Here is a 22,218-nt window from a genome sequence, read left to right as displayed (position 1 = left end):
GGAACCTCCAGTTCAAATAGACCACCATCACAGCATAAAGGATCAATCAAAATGATTTGGAGTCTCCATGTTGCTGACAGGAGTGTGTATCATTCCAAGTACCTATTTCCATGGCATCTGATCTGAGCACTCTATACAATATGTGAAAAAGCATGGCCATAGACCACTAAGGAAAGATTGGTGACATTTGATGGAGGGAGTAGAATATACTTGGTGATGGTGATTGCCCAGGCACAGCAGACATACTTTCACCATGCTTCCCAAGGCTTCAGTGATCTCCAGTCTTGGCCATTGCATACAAGTCAAAGATTGTCCAGGTGCCATTGGAATTTTCCCACCCACTCTGGGGATCCACAGGGTATGCAGCAGATCCTCCAGGCAATGCTTGGAATTTCCCAGCCAACTCCTGTCTCTAGAGGCTCTCCAAGCAATGCTGGGGATTCTCCCACCCACTCTGTGGATTCTCCAAGCTATGTCCTGGGGATTCTCCAAGCACTGCTGGGGATTCTCCAACTGACTCTGGGGATTCTCCAACTGACTCTGGGGATTCTCCAAGCAGTGCTGGGGATTCTCCAACTGACTCTGGGGATTCTCCAACCCACTCTGGGAATTCTCCAGGCAATGCTGGGGATTCTCCAACCCACTCTGGGGATTCCCCAAGCACTGCTGGGGATTCTCCAGGAAATGCTGGGGATTCTCCCACCCAATCTGGGGATTCTCTAAGTACTGCTGGGGATTCTCCATGTGATGTCCAGGGGATTCTCTAACCAACTCTGGCATGTCTATGTTGGTAGCTACTGAGAACTCTTCCCCCTGAAGCCTAGGGCAGAGCCCCATGCCCTTCACATGGACATCATAGCTCTAGTGGATGTCTGGTTCCACGGATTTCACATTCCTATCTCACACATAGCAGTTTGCACCCAAATCCAATCTGTATTTATGATAGGGTATGCTATCAGATTGAATATGCATAGGTGTGAGGAGAAAATGAATGGTCTTGTAAGGGTATTGTAGTTATGATGGTAACAAAAAGATCATGGTGGATAATGGATGAAATGAATGATGGCAGACATTACACAAAGGAAGGATATGCAGGGGGAAGATGATACAGCCACAGGGTATCATAGTTACATGCTAATGATGCAAACATGTTGAACTGCTGTGCACATGAGCCAATAGCAAGCGATTGATTGAGATGAAAACATGCCTAGTAGTGGTTGTGTTGATCATGGGTGTGATAGGAATGTCCATCAGAGTCATCAGAGTCATGATGATGATGTCTCTTGTGGGGAGGGCTTTGATAAATGTATTCAACCACACTGTGCATGTTAGTCTCATTGTATATGTAGGCTACCCAGCAACATACCTTTGGTGAGTTCTTCCCTGTTGTGAAGGACCACCATGATCACTCTCATTGTCCTGATATCCTCTATAGCACTTGTGTGACTCATGCTGAGGGCAGTGGCAAGGATGTGGAGTCAGAGAGTAGTTATCAGAAGGGGGGTGATGATGATATGCAGCTGCTGGAGCAAGATATGATATGTGTGATGGTCACCATGCAATGATGGACCTTGTGGAGATGAAGGAGGGAGAGGGGAGTGGTGGGATGCTGGCTGAGTGGAATGAGGTCCATAGGATGGCAATTGCCCTTGCCTCAGGTGGTGTGATCCTGCAGGAGAGGGGTGACATGTGCAGGATGGTGATTGCTGTCATCAGGTGTGGTGGGATGTTGAGGGAGACACATGGCACCACACAGGTGGCTGGGGTAATCTATAAGCTGGGGATAAAGAAGGCACAGTCATATGGTGGGTGTTGGATGCTGCTGGCAAAGGGTGATGTCTGTTGGATGGCACTTGTCCTTGCACAGGTTGGTCAGGGAAAGATGAAGGGGCACTTCTCTCCTCAAACTTGTCACCTTTAGGGAGGGCCTTAATGAATGCATCTGAATCAGAAAGAACATGGAGGTGCTGGTTCAATGTGTTCACCACAAGTGGGATGTCACACATCCTTGCATCACTGTGGTGAAATAGCTCAATCTGATCTGGATTTATTCATGTCAGTGAGGGTGACCATTTTGTGTCAACAACTCACCATCAGCCCACTTCTTGAGGTAAAATGATGAATTTGGCAAAGGGATGAGGTATTCAGCTTGGTCTTCTTCATCATCTAGTGGAGCCTCAGCATGGTAATCTGCACCCATTGACTCTTTCAGGAAAGGAACAGTCAGAGCATGAAGTTCATCAGCATTGAGGCATTTGACATTGAAATCTGGACCAACAGCAGGGACTCCAGCAGGCCAATCAGTGATGGTATACTGGTGAACATACAGCAGATCAAGCAATGACTTCCAAGAAACATTTCTCTGGCCTTGTGTGATGCCATTCTCTTCTGTGGCAGCACTTCAGAGGATGAATATGAATCAAATAGATTTATTGACATACAGAATTTATGTAGTATGGTTGTAGGTAAAACTCACCAATTGCAATCATGCCTGTATTCTTGAGGTTTCAATCCCAGTGCATGGTCATAACAGGGTTGTGACAGCACATTAAAGTCAGGAAGAGGCACCAAAGCAGCAGAGTTAAGGATTTTATACCTAAAGATAAGTCAGTGGGCAATTGTACATGGCATATGTTATACATACTTGATAATTGTGGACAGGTATTCTAATAATTGTGTTATGTCAGTCTGCCTCTCACTTGCAAGCTGCATGAGAAGGGAGGATCCAGCAAAAATTCCTTGGGATTGGCATGCAGCTTCATTGCTCCCACTATAAATTACACATCTGAAGACATGTATGCCCTCCATATTGCACCAAGTTTGTGCCTGTACAAGAGGTTATTCAAGAAGAAAACAATCACAACAGTATTACCCACCCCTTGTGTAAAGGAGTCATGGCAAGCCATTACATGGCCCACCATCACCTTAGAACTGATGTCTTTGGACCCACTGACACACTCACTCCAATACTTCCAGATCTCAGCCCACAGTTGAGGATGTTTATCCTCATCTTTATGGTCCTCATAGTGCTTGGTGTGATGCCTATAGTAGTCTTTGGTTTCCTCTGCAATTGAATCAATGTGGAGTCAAAACTGCAACAAGTTAGGATGTACTGACCTGCAGATGCTTTTGGATTGGTATGTGCATACCAAGCCTGATGCATGTTCCACACAGATTCAACATGAGTTGCCTTTGTGGTAAGACCAGCAGCAGCCATGATTGACCCAAGAGTCTTGCCATACTCATCTGCAATTGCCTGGGCTTCTTGAGTGGTGCACATGCCAAGTGTCTGTGCCTTTCATATGGCTTCCAAGGGAAGCTGCCCTGGTTTGAAGCATGGTAAGCCTGCTTCTGCACTGGATACATCCTTGCATTGACTGAGGTCACTGGCTAGGGTAGGTGTAGAGGGTGTGACTACTACCTTGCAGAAGGCATAATGTCATCCTTTGAGCTTCCTATGCATCCCAGTCATCTCCAAGCCATCAGGGAGATCTCCAGTGTCACTAGGTCCATCCTCATCTTCAGAGGATGTGTTGGCTAGGGCATGAGATTTCCCTTTGGCTTCCCTATGCCTCCTGGTCACAGAGCTGTCAGTGTCACCTTTGGTATCAGCAGCTCCTTCTTCTTCTTCTGATGAGGATGGAGAAGGGAGAGGGGGTGTGGAAGGATGGTTATCAGTATCATAATTGCCAGCACAGATTTCTCTCAGGGTTTGTTTGTGTTTAAGGTTGCTGTTACACACCAAAGGTGTTTGGTGAGGTGGACATGGATACAGCTGATGAATGGAGATGAAGACCATAGCCCTCATGTGAAGAAGGACAGCCAGAAATGTTGGCAGTCATCCCTTGCACAAGAATGAGTTGTCAATGCCAAAGAAAAAGGAAGGAAGCAAGTTAAGTGCCAATAAAAGTTCTTAAGCACCCATGTATGGCATTCTAGTTTCAACATATCTCCACCAATTCTGCAGATACCAACACCATTCCCACACTTGCTTATAGTGCTCAGCCATGTGATCCTGCCTTCCAAAATTGGAAAGGATTTGTGCACTCCACATGTTTCTACAGCACTCCCTCCAAAAGACACTCATTTCACTAATTCTTCTGATATGGCCACCTCCATGTCAATCATTTCACTTGTCCCCTTTGCTAGGGACCATGGCTACATATATCTACCAGGAGTTCCTACCAGCTTCTGTCCTGAAGCATCCTGGTACATCCCACCCTCATCTGCACCCTCTCAGCCCATCCAGCTTGGACAGCACATTCTTTTTGTCAGTATGACCTCTAGGAGGACATTCTTTGGTTGCCTCAGGTCTGTCATTTACTTGGAAAGGTCTTATGTGGTTGTTTCAGTCTCCCCAGTCCAAGAAGCATATGGATCCTTCCTCCCTACTCCCTGCAATGTCTTCATACCAGTCTCATCTGTCATTCTTCCAAGACTGCAACAGCTACAGTATAATCTACTGTTCTCCACTCTCCCTGATTGCATCCATGATGAGTATGATGCACATCTTGCCTCCTTGTTGCAAGATACAACAGAAGACACTCCCCCTTCATCCTCTCTTCCAACAGAGCCTCATTCATGAAGTTTTTATTTGCTTCACTAAGAGGATGGTTTGGGGGGGAAGGTTGTGATCCCCTATGCTCCTGTCACCCCACTGACCCCCAAAGCTTGACCCCTGTTGACGTCTGACTTGCCCTGTCCACTTTTGGATGTACTATATTGGCATTAGATTAGTGCTGCCTCTCTGTCATCCCACCTTGGCCTAGAAGCAGTCTCTTCAAGATGTGACATGCACAGCCTCCCCCTAATGCAATTTCAGTGCACTTTCCCAGTTCCTGACATTACTTGACTCATACTTTGACATTCTGACTGTCTTTGACTCACCTATTGCCAATACTTACCAATCTTTTGACCTTGCTTACTGATTCTTCACCTTTTGGCCTACTTATCCTTACCAATGCTTACCAAGATGATTACCCATTGCTTACATTCCTTACCCATCAGTTACCAATCACTTACCAAGTGTTTGCACCTTGTTTTCCATAGGCAACACCCCTGTACTGTATATAAATCACTGTACTTAGATAGCAAAAAAAAAAGAAGACATCAGAGAGCCCCTCTTGCTCACATTTTCTCATCACTCAGTAATTCATTCAGCAGCTTTGATAGTTGAGACTTTATTAAAGGTCTAACTATCATCTACTTCACTTATCCTTGTCTATCATCAATATACTTTGCTCCAAGCCCTCCCTGAGCTCAGTGCAGCTCAGGACATTGAATTAAGTTTCCATCCATCCATTTGTAGGCTGACAGCAGTCTACCCTATCACTTTCTATCACATTCTTGCTTCTGAATCAACCTGTGGGTCAAGACCTTATGTCCCAACTAGTGCAGCTGGTTCAACATGAGGTTTTGCACTTGTGGCATCACCCCCTTTTATTCCAAGACCTCATCATTTTTGTTTCCCAGCTTCAGCACAAGCTGCTTGACATTTATGCTTTGCTTGAATACATTGAGATCCTCTACCTGCTTCTTTTGTCTCCCCACTCAAAACCTGTACACACAAACCCCACCTGGATGGGGTGCTTCACAAAGGATACTGCCACTTGTGAAGCACTATATTTTGCTGGGGTGCCAGTCTGGCTCATGCATACTGAGGCATACATCTCCCCTGATATGAATATCAAGGAGCCTGTGAGATTGATGTGCCCTGAAGACATAGTGAAAGCTATGTATTCAGAAAAAGGGGTAGCTAAGCCATTCCCATCAATCTACTGTGGTCCTGGCAGTATCCTGTGTCACATTCACACTTGCAGGGACTATGAGGGTACATTTGCAGAGCAACCAGAGCCCCTGCAAGAATCATTTGCCACATCCTTGTCAAACCCATCTTCAAGCACTGGAAAGCAATCAATGAAAAAGCAGACAAGGGCTGCCAGGGAACAAGCAACTGCAGGCCCCTCCAGAGGTATGTATCTGGGTTTTCTTTCTGCTCATTCCTGACCAAATTGTAGCTTTGCACCCCAAACAATCAGGTGGTGGGGACTTGGTGAGGTGGGAAGAACCTGATCTTCCAGAAATTCCCAAGCCCCACAGTCTGTTTGCATTGGCTTGGAGGAAAGCTTCAAAGGATATGTCCAGAGTCAAGTTGGGCATTGTGGACCCTGGTTATTGCTTTCTGAAGCCCATGCTGTTGGTCAATGTGACCACCCCTGAATGAAAGAAGATGTACATGTTGAATTGGCTCTCTGCTCATCTGGCTTGGATGAATTGAGTTGACATTTGGTCTCTGCAGAAGAACCCTTCCCCTCAGATGTGGAGGGACTTCCTCAATGGTACTGACACAGAGTGCTTGCCCTCTGGCACCCAGAGTGCATCCATGAAGTTGGTGGTTCAGGTGATTTTGGGGGACATCATTCAAGCAGCTCATGATGATCCTGTTCATATGTTGGAAGAGATTGAGTGGAGGGGAATGCAGGTTACCATTTCATCCTATTTAGATCTGTTCTTCATACTTATCTTGTGCAGGTCCAGGCTTTGAGCCTTTCAGACCTACCCCTTCATTTCACATGTTTCCTTCTATGGGAACTCTATGAACTCAACTTCCACTATGAACTTCGCACACTCAATCAGGCCCTTGTCCCACAGCTTTGGCCCAATAGCCTAGATAAGTATATATGCCAATCACTTCTTTGGTCTATCTTCCTTGGTGGATGTGGTCTTTCAAGTTGGTCAGCACCTCTTCCTCAGGAGCCATGTGATTTGGGGTTGACTGCTAGTGAGATGGAGGTGGCATTGCCCTATCTGAACAAGTTCTGTCAGTTGCTATCTGCATGGCCAGGAGTGCCCTTTTGTTTGAAGTCCCCAATCAAGCTGGATGGCTCTGGCAACCAAGCAACATACAAAGCCTTCATCTTGGCTTGTGAATTCTACATCCAAACTGCATTTGATTATCTTGGGCATCAACCATCCCTCCCCCACATTTTTACCTTTGTCTGACATCCTCCACCACATATACTTTTTTTTTCTGTCCAAATTTGTTTAGTACAAGTATGTACCATGTCATAAAGCAGGCTGAATCAATTCGATGATTTGGAATGTTGCCTGTGACTGAACCTTAATTCATGCTTTGTGCTTGCTGCTTTTTTTTTTGTTGATAGCAATGTGTTATTCACTGACACTCCCACTGCCAGGCAAGGAATGTTCCCATCCCCCTTCACTGCTATTGATGCTTTATCTGCATCAAGGTCTGCACCATTTATTTCTTTGAGACTCATTCTGCTTGGTATGTATGATGTCTTGATGATGGGGTTCCTGCTCACCATGATGTTGATAATGACTTTTGTTTTTAACTGCTCAAGACTTGTGCTCTGGTAAGTAGGATCCTACTTGGCTGTATGTGGTGATCTGATGAATTTTCTGCATAGTTTTTCCCTTGCAGATGTTATGCCTGTGTCAGGGGTCTTTCCTTGTCAACTTCTCACAGTCACATGCATCATGTGCCTTGTCACATCTCTCTTAATTGTCACCATCCTAGGGGCCTGTATGCTGTGAGGCCTGTTCAGATCTCCAGCTGTCAAGGTATTTCCAATACCTGTTGAGACTGCACCTCCCACTTGATCTGGTGTTCCACTGCCCTCTTTGATGGACAACTTGTTATGTTCCTCCTTTTTGACTCATGTATGTTGCTTATATGTTACTTTCTTGCTCTGGTGTCTGGCTCCTCGCTGTGCATTGATTGCACAGCTGGTATAGCCTTTGTTTCCTTGCCTATCCCCATCATCTGACACTGTATGACTTGTTCTGACTTATCTATTTGACTGATGTCTTTGTTGATTACTGCAGATATGCATTGCAATGCATCCTGTTGTGACTGGTATGGTACTCATACTTAGGAGTATATAATCCCATGTACTTTACCTTGTATCCTCAGTTTTTTGATAGCTTGCAACTCAGCTTCATCCCTTTGCTTTCATCCTTGTTCCCTCCTCCATGTGTGGTCCCAAAGAGAACTCACCAGAAGGAGTGAACCTCTGTCAGACCTTCACAATAACTGAGCCATAGGGGTTATGATAAGTTCAGCCCATAGACTCCCCCTCACGTGCATTGTGCCTAGTCCATTTGATGAAGTCACTCTGCTCAGGCATATAACACCAGAGGTTCATCATCTGGTCAAAATCCCCTTGGACTGACACCCCCTGCTGACTTCATGTTGTGCTTTCCACCACCTGTTGACTTTGAGTCCCAGGTGTACTACCATTGGCTTTGTGTCACAGTTTCCAGAACAATCTGAGATGGCTGTTCACCATCCAAAGCCTCAGAGGCATTGCAATGCTTTGCCTTCTATGAGTAATTCTAATATTGTGAGTTTTCCCTGTCTTCAAGCCTCATGTTGTGCTCATCATTTCTCTACAGGCCTCCTCTGCTTCATCTGTCCAAGCTGGTCTGGTACCCAGTGTACTCACTGACCATCCTTCATCTTTGTCTGGTAATGAGCTGTCACTTTGTACTTCTGGCCCTTTGGTGTGTGCAATTTCATTATGGTATTCTTCATATCATCTTAGCTCCCCTACAGGTCTTATTGATGTTGTCTGCCTCAACCAGCTGGCTGCCCAATGTAGCCACTCCATCATCAAACAACTGAGTGTCACTTGGTATACCTGCCCCTTCAGTATGTTCTGATCCTATGTCTAAGAGGTTATACATGTTTATTTTTGGGTAGAATATGACACAGTCATTGTTTGTCCTTCCTCCCCTAGCTCATCAATGCCACCCTTTTGGTACAAAAGTGCTGTACCTCCCTGCACCTCCACCTGTCTTTGTACTTCCAGGCCACCAATGCCATGCTCAAGATACTGCTGCAATGCCACATCACCCTCAGCACCAACCTGTTGATGTCTTCAATGCTGTGAATGAGCTTGAACTCAGTGAGGTTGGCTTGCCTTCACATCTGAGTGGTTCACAGAAGTGTGAGAACCAATGGCAATGGTGGTCACAAGATATCATTCCAGCACTTCTCAAGTCCTACATGTGCTATCTCAAGGCATCCCAATCCCTCCACATGGTGGTAGACCCCCCAGTCATCCATTGATGTTGCACTTGCACAGTGTATCAACTCACTGTTTGCTGTCTCTTCTTTGACTGTATGTGACCCTTTTGTTGTTTGCTCTTGTGATGCTCATCTATACCCAGGTTTGGAGGATGTTGGGATAAGCTACTGTGCATGCACCTCAGCTCCTATATGCCTCATGGGCCATGGGTTATTTGCATCATCTCCTGTGGTACCTACTCTGGCAGTTGACCTTCATGTACTGGAGTTTGTAAAGAAGCTCTTTGTCTGGCTAACCCCAAACACAACTGCATGGTGTGAAGCACTTGAAAGCTTCCTGGATGGTCAAGGGTATAGACTGCAGTTCAAGGTATGTTCTTTTCCAAACACCATCACTGGATCTCTGCCTTTGTCTTCACATCCACCCTGTATGCTACTTGTATTGGTATATCATCCTGGTTTGAATGTACATGTACCCACACAAATATCTCTGGTGTAATGATGGGTACTTATTCAAATAATCAGGACAATCTCCAGTGGCATTTCAGTAATGCTTATCATTGGTATACTGTATTGACAATATATGTGGAGGACCATATTTCTGCTATGGTCTGGTCCTTTTGCCCAAACTCCATGCCACAGCAAGATAGCCCCTGGCCAAGTGACTACCTATGTGCTCACTGTCCTATTTGCTTTGGGGGAGGTGGCTTACAGAGCTCCAACCCTCCTCAGGATGAGTGAGTCAATGACAAGCTCATTGTTGCTGACTAGATGACTGAGACCCAATAGCTTTGGCTGCATTGTCTGCATAGATGCATGTTTCACTCAGAAGAGAACCAACAAATCTGCCACTGATGACCCCCCCAATCCCACCAGCACTGTATTCATCCCTGGGTCAGAGGTGAAGGCCATGGAGGTTTTCATTGAGAAACAGAGATCCCTCCCAACCAGTCAACATCATTCTCAGACTCAAAACCAGCAGGACAGGTTGGAGGATGGAATGAGGGTACCTGCCTCTGTGTTGGATGGGTGTGGAGGTTCTTTCCATGCAGCAGATGAGAAGAGGCAAAAAGCCAGCACAAAATTTTTTGCAGATACAGGGCTTATGGCTTTGTTGTGTTGTCATGATCATGTCCTCTGGTTGGTTAATATGACATCAGCAGGGGAAAAGCAGCACTATGCCCTAGTGCTGGTGAAACATCTCTTTGACCATCTCCCTGCCAAGATGACTGTTGGCCTCTTATATGACATTGGTTGTCAATTGGAGTGTAGCTGTCAAAAGTGGAAACTCCTTGATGATGGGATACTCTCCAGGTTGAAGTTTGGCATTTCTGTCTTCCATGCTTATGGTCATCAATGGCCATGCCAATTGGTATATCACCCACATAAATGTGTAGGCTTTGGCTTGTCAGATGGTGAGGGGTGTGAGTGACTATGGAGTGGTCTAAAAATGCTTATTCCAATTCTTCAAGTATCTGGGGTAAGCATTGACTCTTCTTCAAATATAATTCCAGTGCTCATTTTACCCTTAGTATCATCAGAGATTATTTGTCCTTGACAATCAAATTCAACACTTGGACAAGAAGTTTTTTGATGCATTTGGCCAGTGGCTGAGCAGGAAATGGTCTCCCTGCAAAAGTAGGAAATTGGTGGCTTTGGAGGCCCTTCATGCTCTGCATGTTGACATGCAGACTCTACAGCATGAGTGGGCTGCACAAGTACATGCACAAACTCAACTTCCACCTCATTAGTCTGTTCCCTTTGTGTGTGTGTGGTCATATGACTCACCAACCTGCAGGTCAGTCAAAGAACAAGGGTTCTGAACAGTTGGCACATGTTCTTGCTCTGGAGAAAACAGTTGAGGACTATCAGTGCTGTGTGGATTAGTTAGAGAAGGATCTTGTTGATGATCATGTCAATGACATTGTTGACTACAATCTACAACTTGCTGCAGCAAAAGGGTCACTGTCAAAGGCAGCCCAGGCCCTCAAGAAGAAAAAGGCTTCATTGGGACTTTCTGCCCAAACTGACCTTCATCTGCTGAGGAACAACAAGTGGCTCCAAATGCAAACAAATGCACAAGCACTTAAGGTTCAGATAAGGAAATGACTTCATCAGTGCAAGTTTGAGTTCCAGCAACTACAATGGTCATATGGGACCTCTTCCAGTAGTGAGCAAATTTTTATTTCTGGCTGCTATTTTCAATAACATCATGTAGAAAACCATTTACAGTCACATGTGGAGTCATCCATAAAACAACAAGAGCCTACCATCCTGAAACTTGTCACCACATACAATAATCTCTGTGGTGAACTGCAGAGTATGATATGACTGTGTAAGGCACCACCTGGTGCCATCCCTCCCAATCCCATACCTTTTACAGGTATCTTTCAGCTGGATGTTGATAGTGATATTTGGCAGGATGGTCTTGAGGAGCTTAGTGCTAGCACCCCACATTGGCTTGCTGATGAGAGTGTGTGCAAGGGAATCAGGCTGATGTTGGAAGTTGATTGCTGTAATGAAGAAGAAAGAAGGTTGTCAAGAGAGCAGTCTATCATACAGGAATGTTTTTCCATGGAGTGGCTGAGTGCAAAGTCTGCTCTGGAAAATGTGGCAGGTGAGTGCAAATACCATGTTTATGTCCCATCTCATAGGGAGTTAGATGAATATTACAAGTATCACCTGCATGCCTACAGGGATTCCATTGTTGCAGTATATGTCAAATGGGAGGCCAAGGTTCAATATATGCCATATGCATGGGCTGCATCTAGGCCATGGGGACCTACAGCAGAAGACATCAGGGAGTGCCTTGCTGCCACACATAATCCTAGTGGAACACATGCTTCAGAGGATCTAACAGCACCAGTATTAGAAGAGAATGACTCTGATGAAGGGGATGTAATGTCAGAAGGAGATGATGAGCTGTTGATGGCCATTGAAGAGATGGAACTGAAAGAGGAATGTCCCACTGAGCAAGCAAATGAAGGAGAATTTACAGAAGATGAGGATTGGTTGGAGGACATTGGAACTGGTTATTTGCCCTCATCACCATTGCAGGTGCCATCAAAAAGGTGTAGATACTAGATGCATACCTAAGCTTCATCAATAAATAGTGTGTACCCAGAGAAAAGATATGTATGAGTGATCTACATTCAATGTTACCCTAAGGCACTCTGTTTTATGGTGACCCACAATGCCCTTGGCCTCCTGCTGGGTCAAGCATTATGATTGATTAAACTAACAAGAGAATGCACATAGTGCATTGGAAAATCCTCAGCATTGCTGGGAAAATCCCCAGAGTGGGTGGGAGAATCCCCAGCATTGCCTGGAGATTCCCCAGGACAGAACTTGGAGAATCCCCAGTATGCCATGGAGAATCCCCAGAGCAGGTTGAAGAATCCCAAGCATTGCCTGGAGAATCCCCAGCAGTGCTTGGAGAATCCCCAGGTCATAGCTTGGAGAATCCCCAGAGCCAGTTGGAGAATCCACAGCATTACCTGGAGAATCCCCAGCAGTGCTTGGAGAATCCCCAGAGTGGGTTGCAGAATCCCCAGGACATAGCTTGGAGAATCCCCAGCATTGCTAGGTGAGCCCCTAGAGACAGGAGTTGGCTGGGAAATTCCAAGCATTGCCTGGAGGATCTGCTGCATACCCTGTGGATCCCCAGAGTGGGTGGGAAAATTCCAATGGCACCTGGACAATCTTTGACTTGTATGCAATGGCCAAGACTGGAGATCACTGAAGACTTGGGAAGCATGGTGAAAGTATATGTCTGCTGTGCCTGGGCAATCACCATCACCAAGTATATTCTACTCCCTCCATCAGATGTCACCAGTCTTTCCTCAGTGGTCTATGGCCATGCTGTTTCACATATTCATATTGTATATGGTGCTCAGATCAGATTCTGTGGAAATAGGTACTTGGTGTGATACACACTCCTGTCAGCAACATGGAGACTCCAAATCATTTTGATTGATCCTTCACACTGTGATGGTGGTCTATTTGAACTGGAGGTTCCCATGATCATCTTGGAATAGGTCTGTTTGGGCTGGATGCCCTGGGACCAGGTCCATTCAGGCTGGGGAAACTCCCAGGATGCACTGGGAACAGGTCTATTTAGGCTGGAGATTCCCCCAGCATGCCCAGGGAACAGGTCCATTTAGGCTGGGGAATCCCCCAGGATGCACTGGGAACAGGTCCATTTAGGTTGGAGAATCCCCCAGGATACCCAGGAAATAGGTCTATTAACTCACTGGGGAGAGCCCCATTTAGACCCCAGGCACTCTGTTATAGATGTAATAATCCTGGAGAAAGTCCATGTCTCACACCTTGCTCTGGAGAATCTCCAGGGCCTGGCAAATCTCCAGCAGTCACCGGGAATACCCAGGTGGTCAACACCCATTAGGTGGATACATCTATAAGAATATATGAACCTAATAGGTCCCCTGGGGGTGGTGACTGAAATGCAATGGCATATCATGTTTCCACCATGTGCTGGGAGTTGCTGCTGTGTGCCACTGTATGCCTGGACATACTGTGTTGTCATGTTGGGCTGCCCTATGTACACAATGCAGATCTAGTCTGAGCTATGCTATATATGTCCCTATGACATGATGATATTCTATTTAAAGCCTCTCCATGTGACACCTAAAAATATAATTGTAGCCAATTCTGCTGTCATGCATGACAATACAATTGTAGCTGATCCTGAATGACACATGACAACATAATCACAGCTGATCCCTATGTTACAGTGACAACTTGTAGGTTGGCTCAACCTCTGCTGGCCCATATCACATGACCAATTGTCAACCCCTGCCAGCCATGTCACATGGCCTAACTAGGTACATGGGCTCACTACAAATGCCATCTGAAAGAACTCCACACCAACAAACACTCTGTTACATGCTCCTCCCATGTTAGATCATCTTCAGGTTGAATGAGGTGGAACTGGATTTGATGGACAAGCATCTGCCATGAAACACTGTCTAGCAGGTCAAACATTGAGGGAAGAGGGGAAAATGGAAAGAATGCCTGTAAAATGATGCATGAGTATGATAAGGTTCAAGTTGATGGTGATAATCTGTTTTGAAAAAAAAAGAAAAAAAAAAGACACTCACTGGGTTCACATATTGTGGGCATGACAGTGTGGGCTGGGCCCATGGATTGCTGTATTCAGATATCATGGGGGAAATCTGGCCCAGGAATTCATCAGGGACATGAATAGAGATCTGTATGGGCTGAATCTGAGTTTGAGAGCAGTACTTCAAGAGTGAGGAAGAGGCAATGACTTACAAGATGTTCTGGTACAGCCAGAGACTGAGCACTTCCAGTAAAGTGAATGGTGAAACACAGTGGATCCAGCTCAAAACCCTCAGCTGTTGGTACAGTATCAATGTGAATAGTTGTAGTTATTCTTCAGTGGCAGGCAACCTTGAAGCTTGGAGCTTGGAGCTTGAAGGACAACATGATGTTGAAGAATTTGGGAAACATTGCAATTTGATGTTCACATGACACCATGCAACAATGTCAATGCTTGGTTTGGTGCTTATTGATTATCAAGCACACATGGACATCCTGTCTGGTGTGGGGTGCTTGGGGATGGCTGGACAAGATCTTTTCTTGTGTGGTCAACCCCCAACACATGGCTCCCATTGAATCATTCTCAATGCCTAGGTCAAGCTTGAAATCCTTGGATTTAGACCCTCAGAGTGTGTATTTTTGTGTTGTCTGCACACACAGCTGATGAAATATATAGTTTACATCAAAGTTAGTGGTACTGGGATCATTGCATGCAAGGTATGCCCAATGAAAGCAGGTGCTCTGCAGACATTTCAGCATTGCCACCTCTCAGGTCTGACCTGTCACAATAACAGCAAAATACACAAACAGATGGTCACAGCAGTGCAGGCAAGGATTTCCCAAGGTGCCTTTCTTCCAATGGTCTCCATGCAGGTGAGTTTGTCTGCAACCAGTCCCAGGCCTAATCTCCCACAAGATGAACTTCAATTCCAAGAACACCTGACTGTCAAGGATGTAACAATGTTGTCACATTGCAGGAGTAACTCTGTGGCAAGTGTGGCAAGTCACATGGAGGAAGATGAAACTATGGAGCTCCCTATTCACAGTTTTTGGAGTAAATATCAAACAGATCATATGATCTTGAGCATGGACTATTTTGAGGAGATCCAGTGCTTGCTGGAGCATGGAGAATCACTGTTCACCTGTCCCATTCATGCCTCTGTTGATGAACTTGGAGTCAAGACTGATGGTAATGACTATGATGTCTCAGAGTGTGGCATCTTTGCAGATGGCTTAGGAATCAAGATAGCAGGCAAGTGAAGCATACTAGACATTCTACAGTTGTTAACAGTTACTTTCAGAAAATACATCAGAGGTGGAGCCAACTGCAAGATGCATGAAGGAGACTGAGGTCTCTCCCAATTCTCCAATGTATCCATGGTCATTGATGGTGGTGAGCTGAGACCTTACTGTGTCCCACAATTTTGCTGACTTTAGCAGGAATTTGTGACACACCTTTTGTTTAGTTCCCCCCACCTTTGCTTTTCAGAACAACAAAAGAAGTCAGTTCTCAGCTGGGCCACTGCACTTGGTGCACACTCTGTACCATCAATGTACAGTCTTGGGAAAACTCAGGAATGAATCAAAGCACTGCTCAGGGACCTGAAGGAGAAGGTTACAAGTGCTTCTGGTAACATTTTTTATCTGAACTCCATTAGCAAGGCAATTGCAATGGTAGCAGCATCCAACAGTTTGTAGACATGTGGCTGATCTGCTGTTCATGCCAGGATTATGCAAATCCCCTCATGCAATTTTCCATGCAAGATTATCCAGAAGATGGTCAAGGATGGATGTCACAAGTGCATCATGGGGAAAAGATGCTTGAAGGCCTCCCAAATATCCTTTCACCACCATGTGTTACTGTTGGCATAAATATTTTCTTCATTAATGAGCTCCTCCAATGCTCAATGAAGGACTACTTTATTCCAAAGAAGTTCTTCCAGGCAAAGTTCAGTGGAACACCTGAGGCTGAAGTTTTAGCTCCAGGACATGGTGTCTCACAAACAGAGGTAAGCTTATCTTGTATGTTCAAGTCATGTTTTAAATTATACGTTGCAGGAAGGATATGCCATTGATGCAGAACTCATCATTGTACTTGTCTTGACATTCATGTGAACATATGAGGATATCAAAGCCAATGCATCAGAGTTTGACAATGGATTCACCAGTTAGTCTCCATCTTCAACAATTGATCATGGCATCAGCTGACCATTCTGTATAGCATCATCAGCTACTCATGCTGAACTCATGCCCAACCCACTGCACAAGAAGTCAAGGGGATGCATGGTACTCACAGTTCCCCTCATCATTTTCATGGATGACATCTTGGGGAACATCTCAAAACAATGGAATGAGCACCATGTAGTCTACATGTTGAATGCCTGAATGTCATGTGAAATGCTTGAGAAGGAATTCTGCATGTGCTTTGTATTGTCCTCTCCACATGCTCCACCATTAGAATTGATTGGAGGGGTAAGAAAATCCAACAAGTTAGTCCAAATCCATATTATCATGACTGTATTGACAATACTGATAGCACACACATCAGGAAAGCAGCAGATGATGGACTCATTGCTTGGGACTGCAAACTTCATCAGGAAGTCATGCTGATCCCATAAAAGCTCTTTTTGGCTGGCAACAACCCTATGCAGGCTGAGGAATGCTGTCATGGAGGGCTGAAGTGTAACTACTTCTGTCAGACATGTAAAGTGAGTGGAACCACTGCCAAAAAAAGTCAGACAAAGGTTATTGTAAAATTTTCAAGGTTCATTTGCAACCATCAGTTTGTTGGAGTGTGAATGACTTATGTCCCCCTGGGTTAGTCTGGCAAGCTTAGGACACCAAGTGGCATGTTGTGAGTCAAAGTGTAGTTCAGTGGTGAAAACCAACCAAAACCAACACAAAAGACAATGAGAGTGAGTGGTGGTGTGCCTATGTGGTACCTAGATGGTGGAACCTTTTGTTTGGGTGGGTTCTGCAAGATACAACACTCAAAGACAAGTGCTGAGGGATGGGGGTGCTCCTGATGATGAAGGAGCAGGAATGTGAGAGGAAGTGATAGGGTAGACTGCTGTCAGCCTACAGAAGGATGGATGATGACTTAATTTGATGCTCTGAGCTGCACTGAGCTCAGGGAGGACTTGGAGAAAAGTATATTGATGATTGACAATAATAAGTGAAGTAGACAATAATTAGACCTTTAATAAAGTCTCAACTATCAAAGCTGATGAATGAATTACTGAGTGATGATGAAAATGTGAGCAAGAGGGGCTCCCTGATGTCTTTTTTTTTGCTATCTAAGTACAGTGATTTATATACAGTACAGGGGCATTGCTTATGGAAAACAAGGTGCAAATGCTTGGTAAGTGATTGGTAACTGATAAGTAAGGAATGTAAGCAGTGGGTAATCATCTTAGAAAGCATTGGTGAGCATTGGCAAGGATAAGTAAGCCAAAAAGTGAAGAATCAGTAAGCAAGGTCAAAAGATTGGTAAGTATTGGCAATAGGTGAGTCAAAGACAGTCAGAATGTCAAAGTATGAGTCAAGTAATGTCAGGAACTGGGAAAGTACACTGGAATCACATTAGGGGGAGGCTGTGCATGTCACATCTCAAAGAGATTGCTTCTGGTCCAAAGTGGGATGACAGAGAGGCAGCACTGATCTGATGCCAATATAGTACATCCAAAAGCAGACAGGGTGAGTCAGATGCCAACAGGGGTCAAGCTTTGGGGGTCTGTGGGGTGACAGGAGCATAGGGGATCACAACTTCCCCCCCCCCTAACCATCCTCTCAGTGAAGCAAATAAAAACTTCATGAACGAGGCTCTGTTGGAAGAGAGGACGAAGGGGGAGCATCTTCTGCTGTATCTTGCAATAAGGAGGCAAGATGTGCATCATACTCATCATTGATGTGATCAGGGAGAGTGGAGAACAGTAGATTATACTGTAGCTGTTGCAATTTTGGAAGAATGATGGATGAGACTGGTATGAAAACATTGCAGGGAGCAGGGAGGAAGGATCCATATGCTTCTTGGACTGGAGAGACCAAAATGACCACATAAGACCTTTCCAAGCAAATGAAAGACCTGAGGCAACCAAAGAATGTCCTCCGAGAGGTCATACTGACAAAAAGAACATGCTGTCCAAGCTGGATGGGCTGAGAGGGGGCAGATGAGGATGGGATGTACCAGGATGCTTCAGGATGGAAGCTAGTAGGAAATCCTGGTAGATATATGTAGCCATTGTCCCTATAAAAGGGGACAAGTGAAATGATTGATGTGGAGACAGCCATATCAGAAGAATTAGCAAAATGAGCATCTTTTGGAGGGAGTGCTGTTGGTATCTGCAGAATTGGTGGAGATATGTTGAAACTAGAATGCCATACATGGGTGCTTAAGAACTTTTATTGGCACTTAACTTGCTTCCTTCCTTTTTCTTTGGCATTGACAACTCATTCTTGTGCAAGGGATGACTGCTGACATTTCTGGCTGTCCTTCTTTGCATGAGGGCTATGGTCTTCATCTCCATTCATCAGCTGCATCCATGTCCACCTCACCAATCACCTTTGGTGTGTGACAGCAGACCCCCTTAAAAATTTGCAACAAATCTGAAAAATGCAGAACAAAGAGTATTTGGTTAGTACAAGATGTCACCACCATATGAATGTGAGATGGCTCACCTGTGGCAAGCAGAAAATTTGAGATTGGAGCCAAGTTTTCAGTTGCCTTCAAACAAGAATGTCTTGCAACCACCCTCAAAAATGTGTTATCACCCAGAATACAACTGGTCTGCACAATTGGAATTCTGTTAATACTGATGCAGCAGGTTATGTGTCATCACCCAACACATCTGAACCTGACAAAGGAGAGTGCCTCCATCAGAGTAAATGAGCACAGTCCTTGTCTTCAAGTACTTCCAACCCAGACACATCAGATGATGAGGAGAAAGACTGGCAGTGTGGTGCCATATTCAACAGCCTGAAATATGTGGCCAATGAAAGTGACTCAGACAATGAACTTGAAGAAGGTGGCATTGACACTGTTTTTAGGAGTCAATGAAGCTGAGTTTTGTGCATGGTTGGAGGCACTTGCTGTCAATGCTGGTGATGACCCCCTTGACATGACATGGTTGCCTCTGAAACAAGCCAAATGTGCTGCCTGGTGCAAGAAAAAGTCAGTTGGTTGCCCCAAAGAGTACAAAAAGGGACCTGATGTGGGAAGCAAGTCAAAATGTACAAAACAGCAGTACAAAAAGCTTTTGACAGACCAGAAATCACTTTCTGACCTTGGATTTACTTTCTCAAGCCAGCAAAGTCAAGTTCCACTGCGCTCCCAAGCTTCAAACACACTCCCTGTCATCTCAGGTGCACCTGCTGTGGTTAATGATGAAGCAATGGAACCATTGATCTCCCCCTCCTTCATCAGCTGAAGAACTTGGAGAGCCCCCTTCCATTACCATCTCATGTACCAACACTTGGGACTCTTCAGGATGCCACTTGGATGATGTATCAATGCCATTGAATGCAGGTGGACTTGTAGAGGATGCTGAGGATTCCTGGGAGGATGTACTCAAAGAGCAGGAAAGGGGTGGTGTCAAGATTAGGGGATGGGATGAACTGCAGGAGCAAGTCAAGGATGATCTTGCAAGAGGTGCAAAAACAAACCTACCATTGTCTTGTGTCAATCAGCTTATGCTGATTCAAAGCTTTGCTACCCTCCACTTGAAAGGTCTTGGATGCATTGAGGCCAGTCTGGAAATTGCTCATCAGTGGCATGAAGGTGAGGGAAAACATTTGCATGAAAGGTCAGGGCACTTGCTCATCATTACCAAGTGTTCAAACAGCTTCCTGTGGAGAAGCATGGAGGACAAGCAAATGCTCTGAGCCCCCTTAAAGATGAATGACTTCAGCTGCCTGCCTGCCAATGGCTTATGTTGCAAGAAGTCAGCCAAGTCACTCTGCAGCAATTTCAGCATGCACTTAATGAAATGATTATTCCCTCACTTGGTATTGTGTTTGTGAGACCACTCTGTGAACAGATGGCACAGTGCTGGCTGCTAAAATTGGGCTGGCAGCAGACAAAACTTCAAAAGGGTGTCTACATGGATGGCCATGAGCACTGTAGGGAACAAGTTTGAGTTCCCTAGGAGAATTTGTCTTGGTCAGGAGTTTAGGGGTTGAGGGACTTGTGTTTTATTTCTTGCTTTTGTTTTCATGTTTGTACCACTGGAGTTGGTGGCAAGCAGCTGCATTGCTGACTAAGCACATGTGCTGTGTTCATGCAAGTTCAGTTTACCATACAAGCAGTTCATGTCAGAGGCCCTCAGTAGTAGGGTGATATAGTCTTGCATTTCAGCAAGTTTTTGAGGTTAGATTTATTACTTTGGGGAGTACCCAAAGTGCCAGGAGGACTGGCAGAAGGCATTGAACAGACAGAGCTAAGTATTCATTTCTAGTTCGCATTTTTTACACTTTTACTACACTTCTTTTCTCCAGCAAGAACCTCCCTCTTGGGTCAAGCACAAATCTCACCCATCACTGACAGTTACTAATTATAGGTTCACCATATTACCTATTCCTACAGCATGATGATGTCAAGAAGTATAGGCAGGAAGTTTTTTTACCTGCAATGGCTGCATTTGAGTGCTGCATGGTACACTTTGAAGGATCAGAATTGTTTGGCTTGATCCACAGCTTGCACCCAGCAAATGGAAGGTCATTGCAATCTTTCATGATGAATGTTGCTTCCATGGAAATGATTACAGGACACATGCATAGTGAGTGGCAACAGCCATGATAGACCCTGTACTCAAATGCTTCAGTTTATTACCTGGTCAACAAATCTTGCATCAAAAAGGAAGAGGGCACATTATCCATGTTTCTGGATTTATTAATGTGGAGGATGGTCAATTGGTGCACCATGATGAGTCAGGAAATATTGTGGCAGATGCACAAGAAATCATTTACCCAGGGGCAAATGGTGATGCATGGTGGAACACAGAGCAACTACTGAAACAGGTCAAGCATGCAATTCAGATCTTCAAAGCTGCACACCCACACTGCATTGCTTTGTTTATTTTTGACCAGTCATCTGCTCATGCTTTGCTGCCACCAGATGCCTTGAAGGCCTTTGAAATGAACAAGTCTAATGGGGGAAAACAATGGAAGCAACATGATACAGTAATTCCAGATACCAATCCCACTGTTGAACACCATGGAAAGCCTCAAAAAATGTGCTTGCCAAATGGACAGCCTAAAGGTCTCCAGCAAGTTCTTGAAGAACATGGCATTAATGTTTGGAAACTGTGAGTAAAGTGCAGTCCCATTTGTCCATGGGAGAATGAAGACTGTTGCATGGCTCACCTCCTAAGCAAGCAGGATGACCTCACTGATCAGCCATCAATGCTTGAGGCTCTCATCAAGGATGCAGGTCATGAGTGTATCTTTCTTCCAAAATTTCATTGTGAATTAGATCCTATTGAAATGGCAAGTATATTCTATAAGTTTGTGCTTCTATTACTATTACTAAATATGCACTATAGTACTGGGGTTGGTGCAAGTACCATAATCATGAAATAAAGAAGAGTACATTTGAGGAAGCAAAGTGATGTGCAGTGCAACAGCTGGATGCATGTCCAACAGAAGTTATCTGCAGGTTTATCAATTGCTCTTGGTGGTTCATGTCTGCATATAGGATGGGACTTACTGGGAAGGCCGCAGAGTGGGCCGTGAAGAAGCAGAAGGGGCATCATCAAGTGTCACACAGTGCTATGATGTCCATTGAGGCTGTTCTCAATGCAACATCATAGGTAACTTTCATGCTTTGTCCAGTCGAAAATTTGGTGGTCCCAAAAAGGCATGGGAACAACTTAAAAACACCATCTTTTGATGTGTTCTGGCTCATAGATTCCAAATCTGAAGTCAGTTTTTTCTAAAAATGTTGTGGGACAGCTGTAGCAAAATTGTCATGTTTGTTTGTCCACAACTGTACCCTGTGGAGCACCCATACCCCATGGTGACATTAATTCCACAGCTGGCTTGTACCCCATGATGGCAATTCTAACCACAGCCCAGCCATTCTCCATGGT

At 44.9% G+C, this 22,218-nt stretch overlaps 4 protein-coding genes across 4 annotated transcripts; 3 read left to right on the top strand and 1 right to left on the bottom strand.

Moving 5' to 3' along the window:
- Positions 1–1,712: 1,712 nt before the first annotated feature.
- On the bottom strand, positions 1,713–3,217 carry F5J12DRAFT_893864 (uncharacterized protein; the record flags this gene model as incomplete). The annotated part of the gene is made up of 6 exons (XM_051747690.1): positions 1,713–2,041; positions 2,092–2,399; positions 2,477–2,596; positions 2,645–2,666; positions 2,963–3,064; positions 3,118–3,217. 6 exons carry the CDS (start codon positions 3,215–3,217, stop codon positions 1,713–1,715), a joined length of 981 nt encoding a protein of 326 aa, XP_051598878.1.
- Positions 3,218–5,466: 2,249 nt separating this feature from the next.
- F5J12DRAFT_687775 (uncharacterized protein) lies at positions 5,467–5,775 on the top strand (the record flags this gene model as incomplete). The annotated part of the gene is made up of 1 exon (XM_051740335.1): positions 5,467–5,775. A coding segment is annotated over one exon (309 nt), but the record flags the coding sequence as incomplete, so codon positions are not given.
- Positions 5,776–15,503: 9,728 nt separating this feature from the next.
- F5J12DRAFT_906211 (uncharacterized protein) lies at positions 15,504–16,249 on the top strand (the record flags this gene model as incomplete). Its single annotated transcript, XM_051748763.1, has 5 exons — positions 15,504–15,527; positions 15,575–15,692; positions 15,723–15,808; positions 15,862–16,143; positions 16,193–16,249. 5 exons carry the CDS (start codon positions 15,504–15,506, stop codon positions 16,247–16,249), a joined length of 567 nt encoding a protein of 188 aa, XP_051598876.1.
- A 5,504-nt stretch (positions 16,250–21,753) lies between these two features.
- Positions 21,754–21,939, top strand: F5J12DRAFT_722598 (uncharacterized protein; the record flags this gene model as incomplete). Its single annotated transcript, XM_051741390.1, has 1 exon — positions 21,754–21,939. A coding segment is annotated over one exon (186 nt), but the record flags the coding sequence as incomplete, so codon positions are not given.
- Between the last annotated feature and the right edge of the window lie 279 nt (positions 21,940–22,218).

Source organism: Pisolithus orientalis (assembly GCF_024613125.1).
Source record: "Pisolithus orientalis strain OTSU chromosome Unknown F5J12scaffold_19, whole genome shotgun sequence".
Classification (NCBI taxonomy): domain Eukaryota; kingdom Fungi; phylum Basidiomycota; class Agaricomycetes; order Boletales; family Pisolithaceae; genus Pisolithus; species Pisolithus orientalis.
Note: the sequence above shows the minus strand (reverse complement) of the source record. Positions and strands in the feature narration are given on the sequence as shown.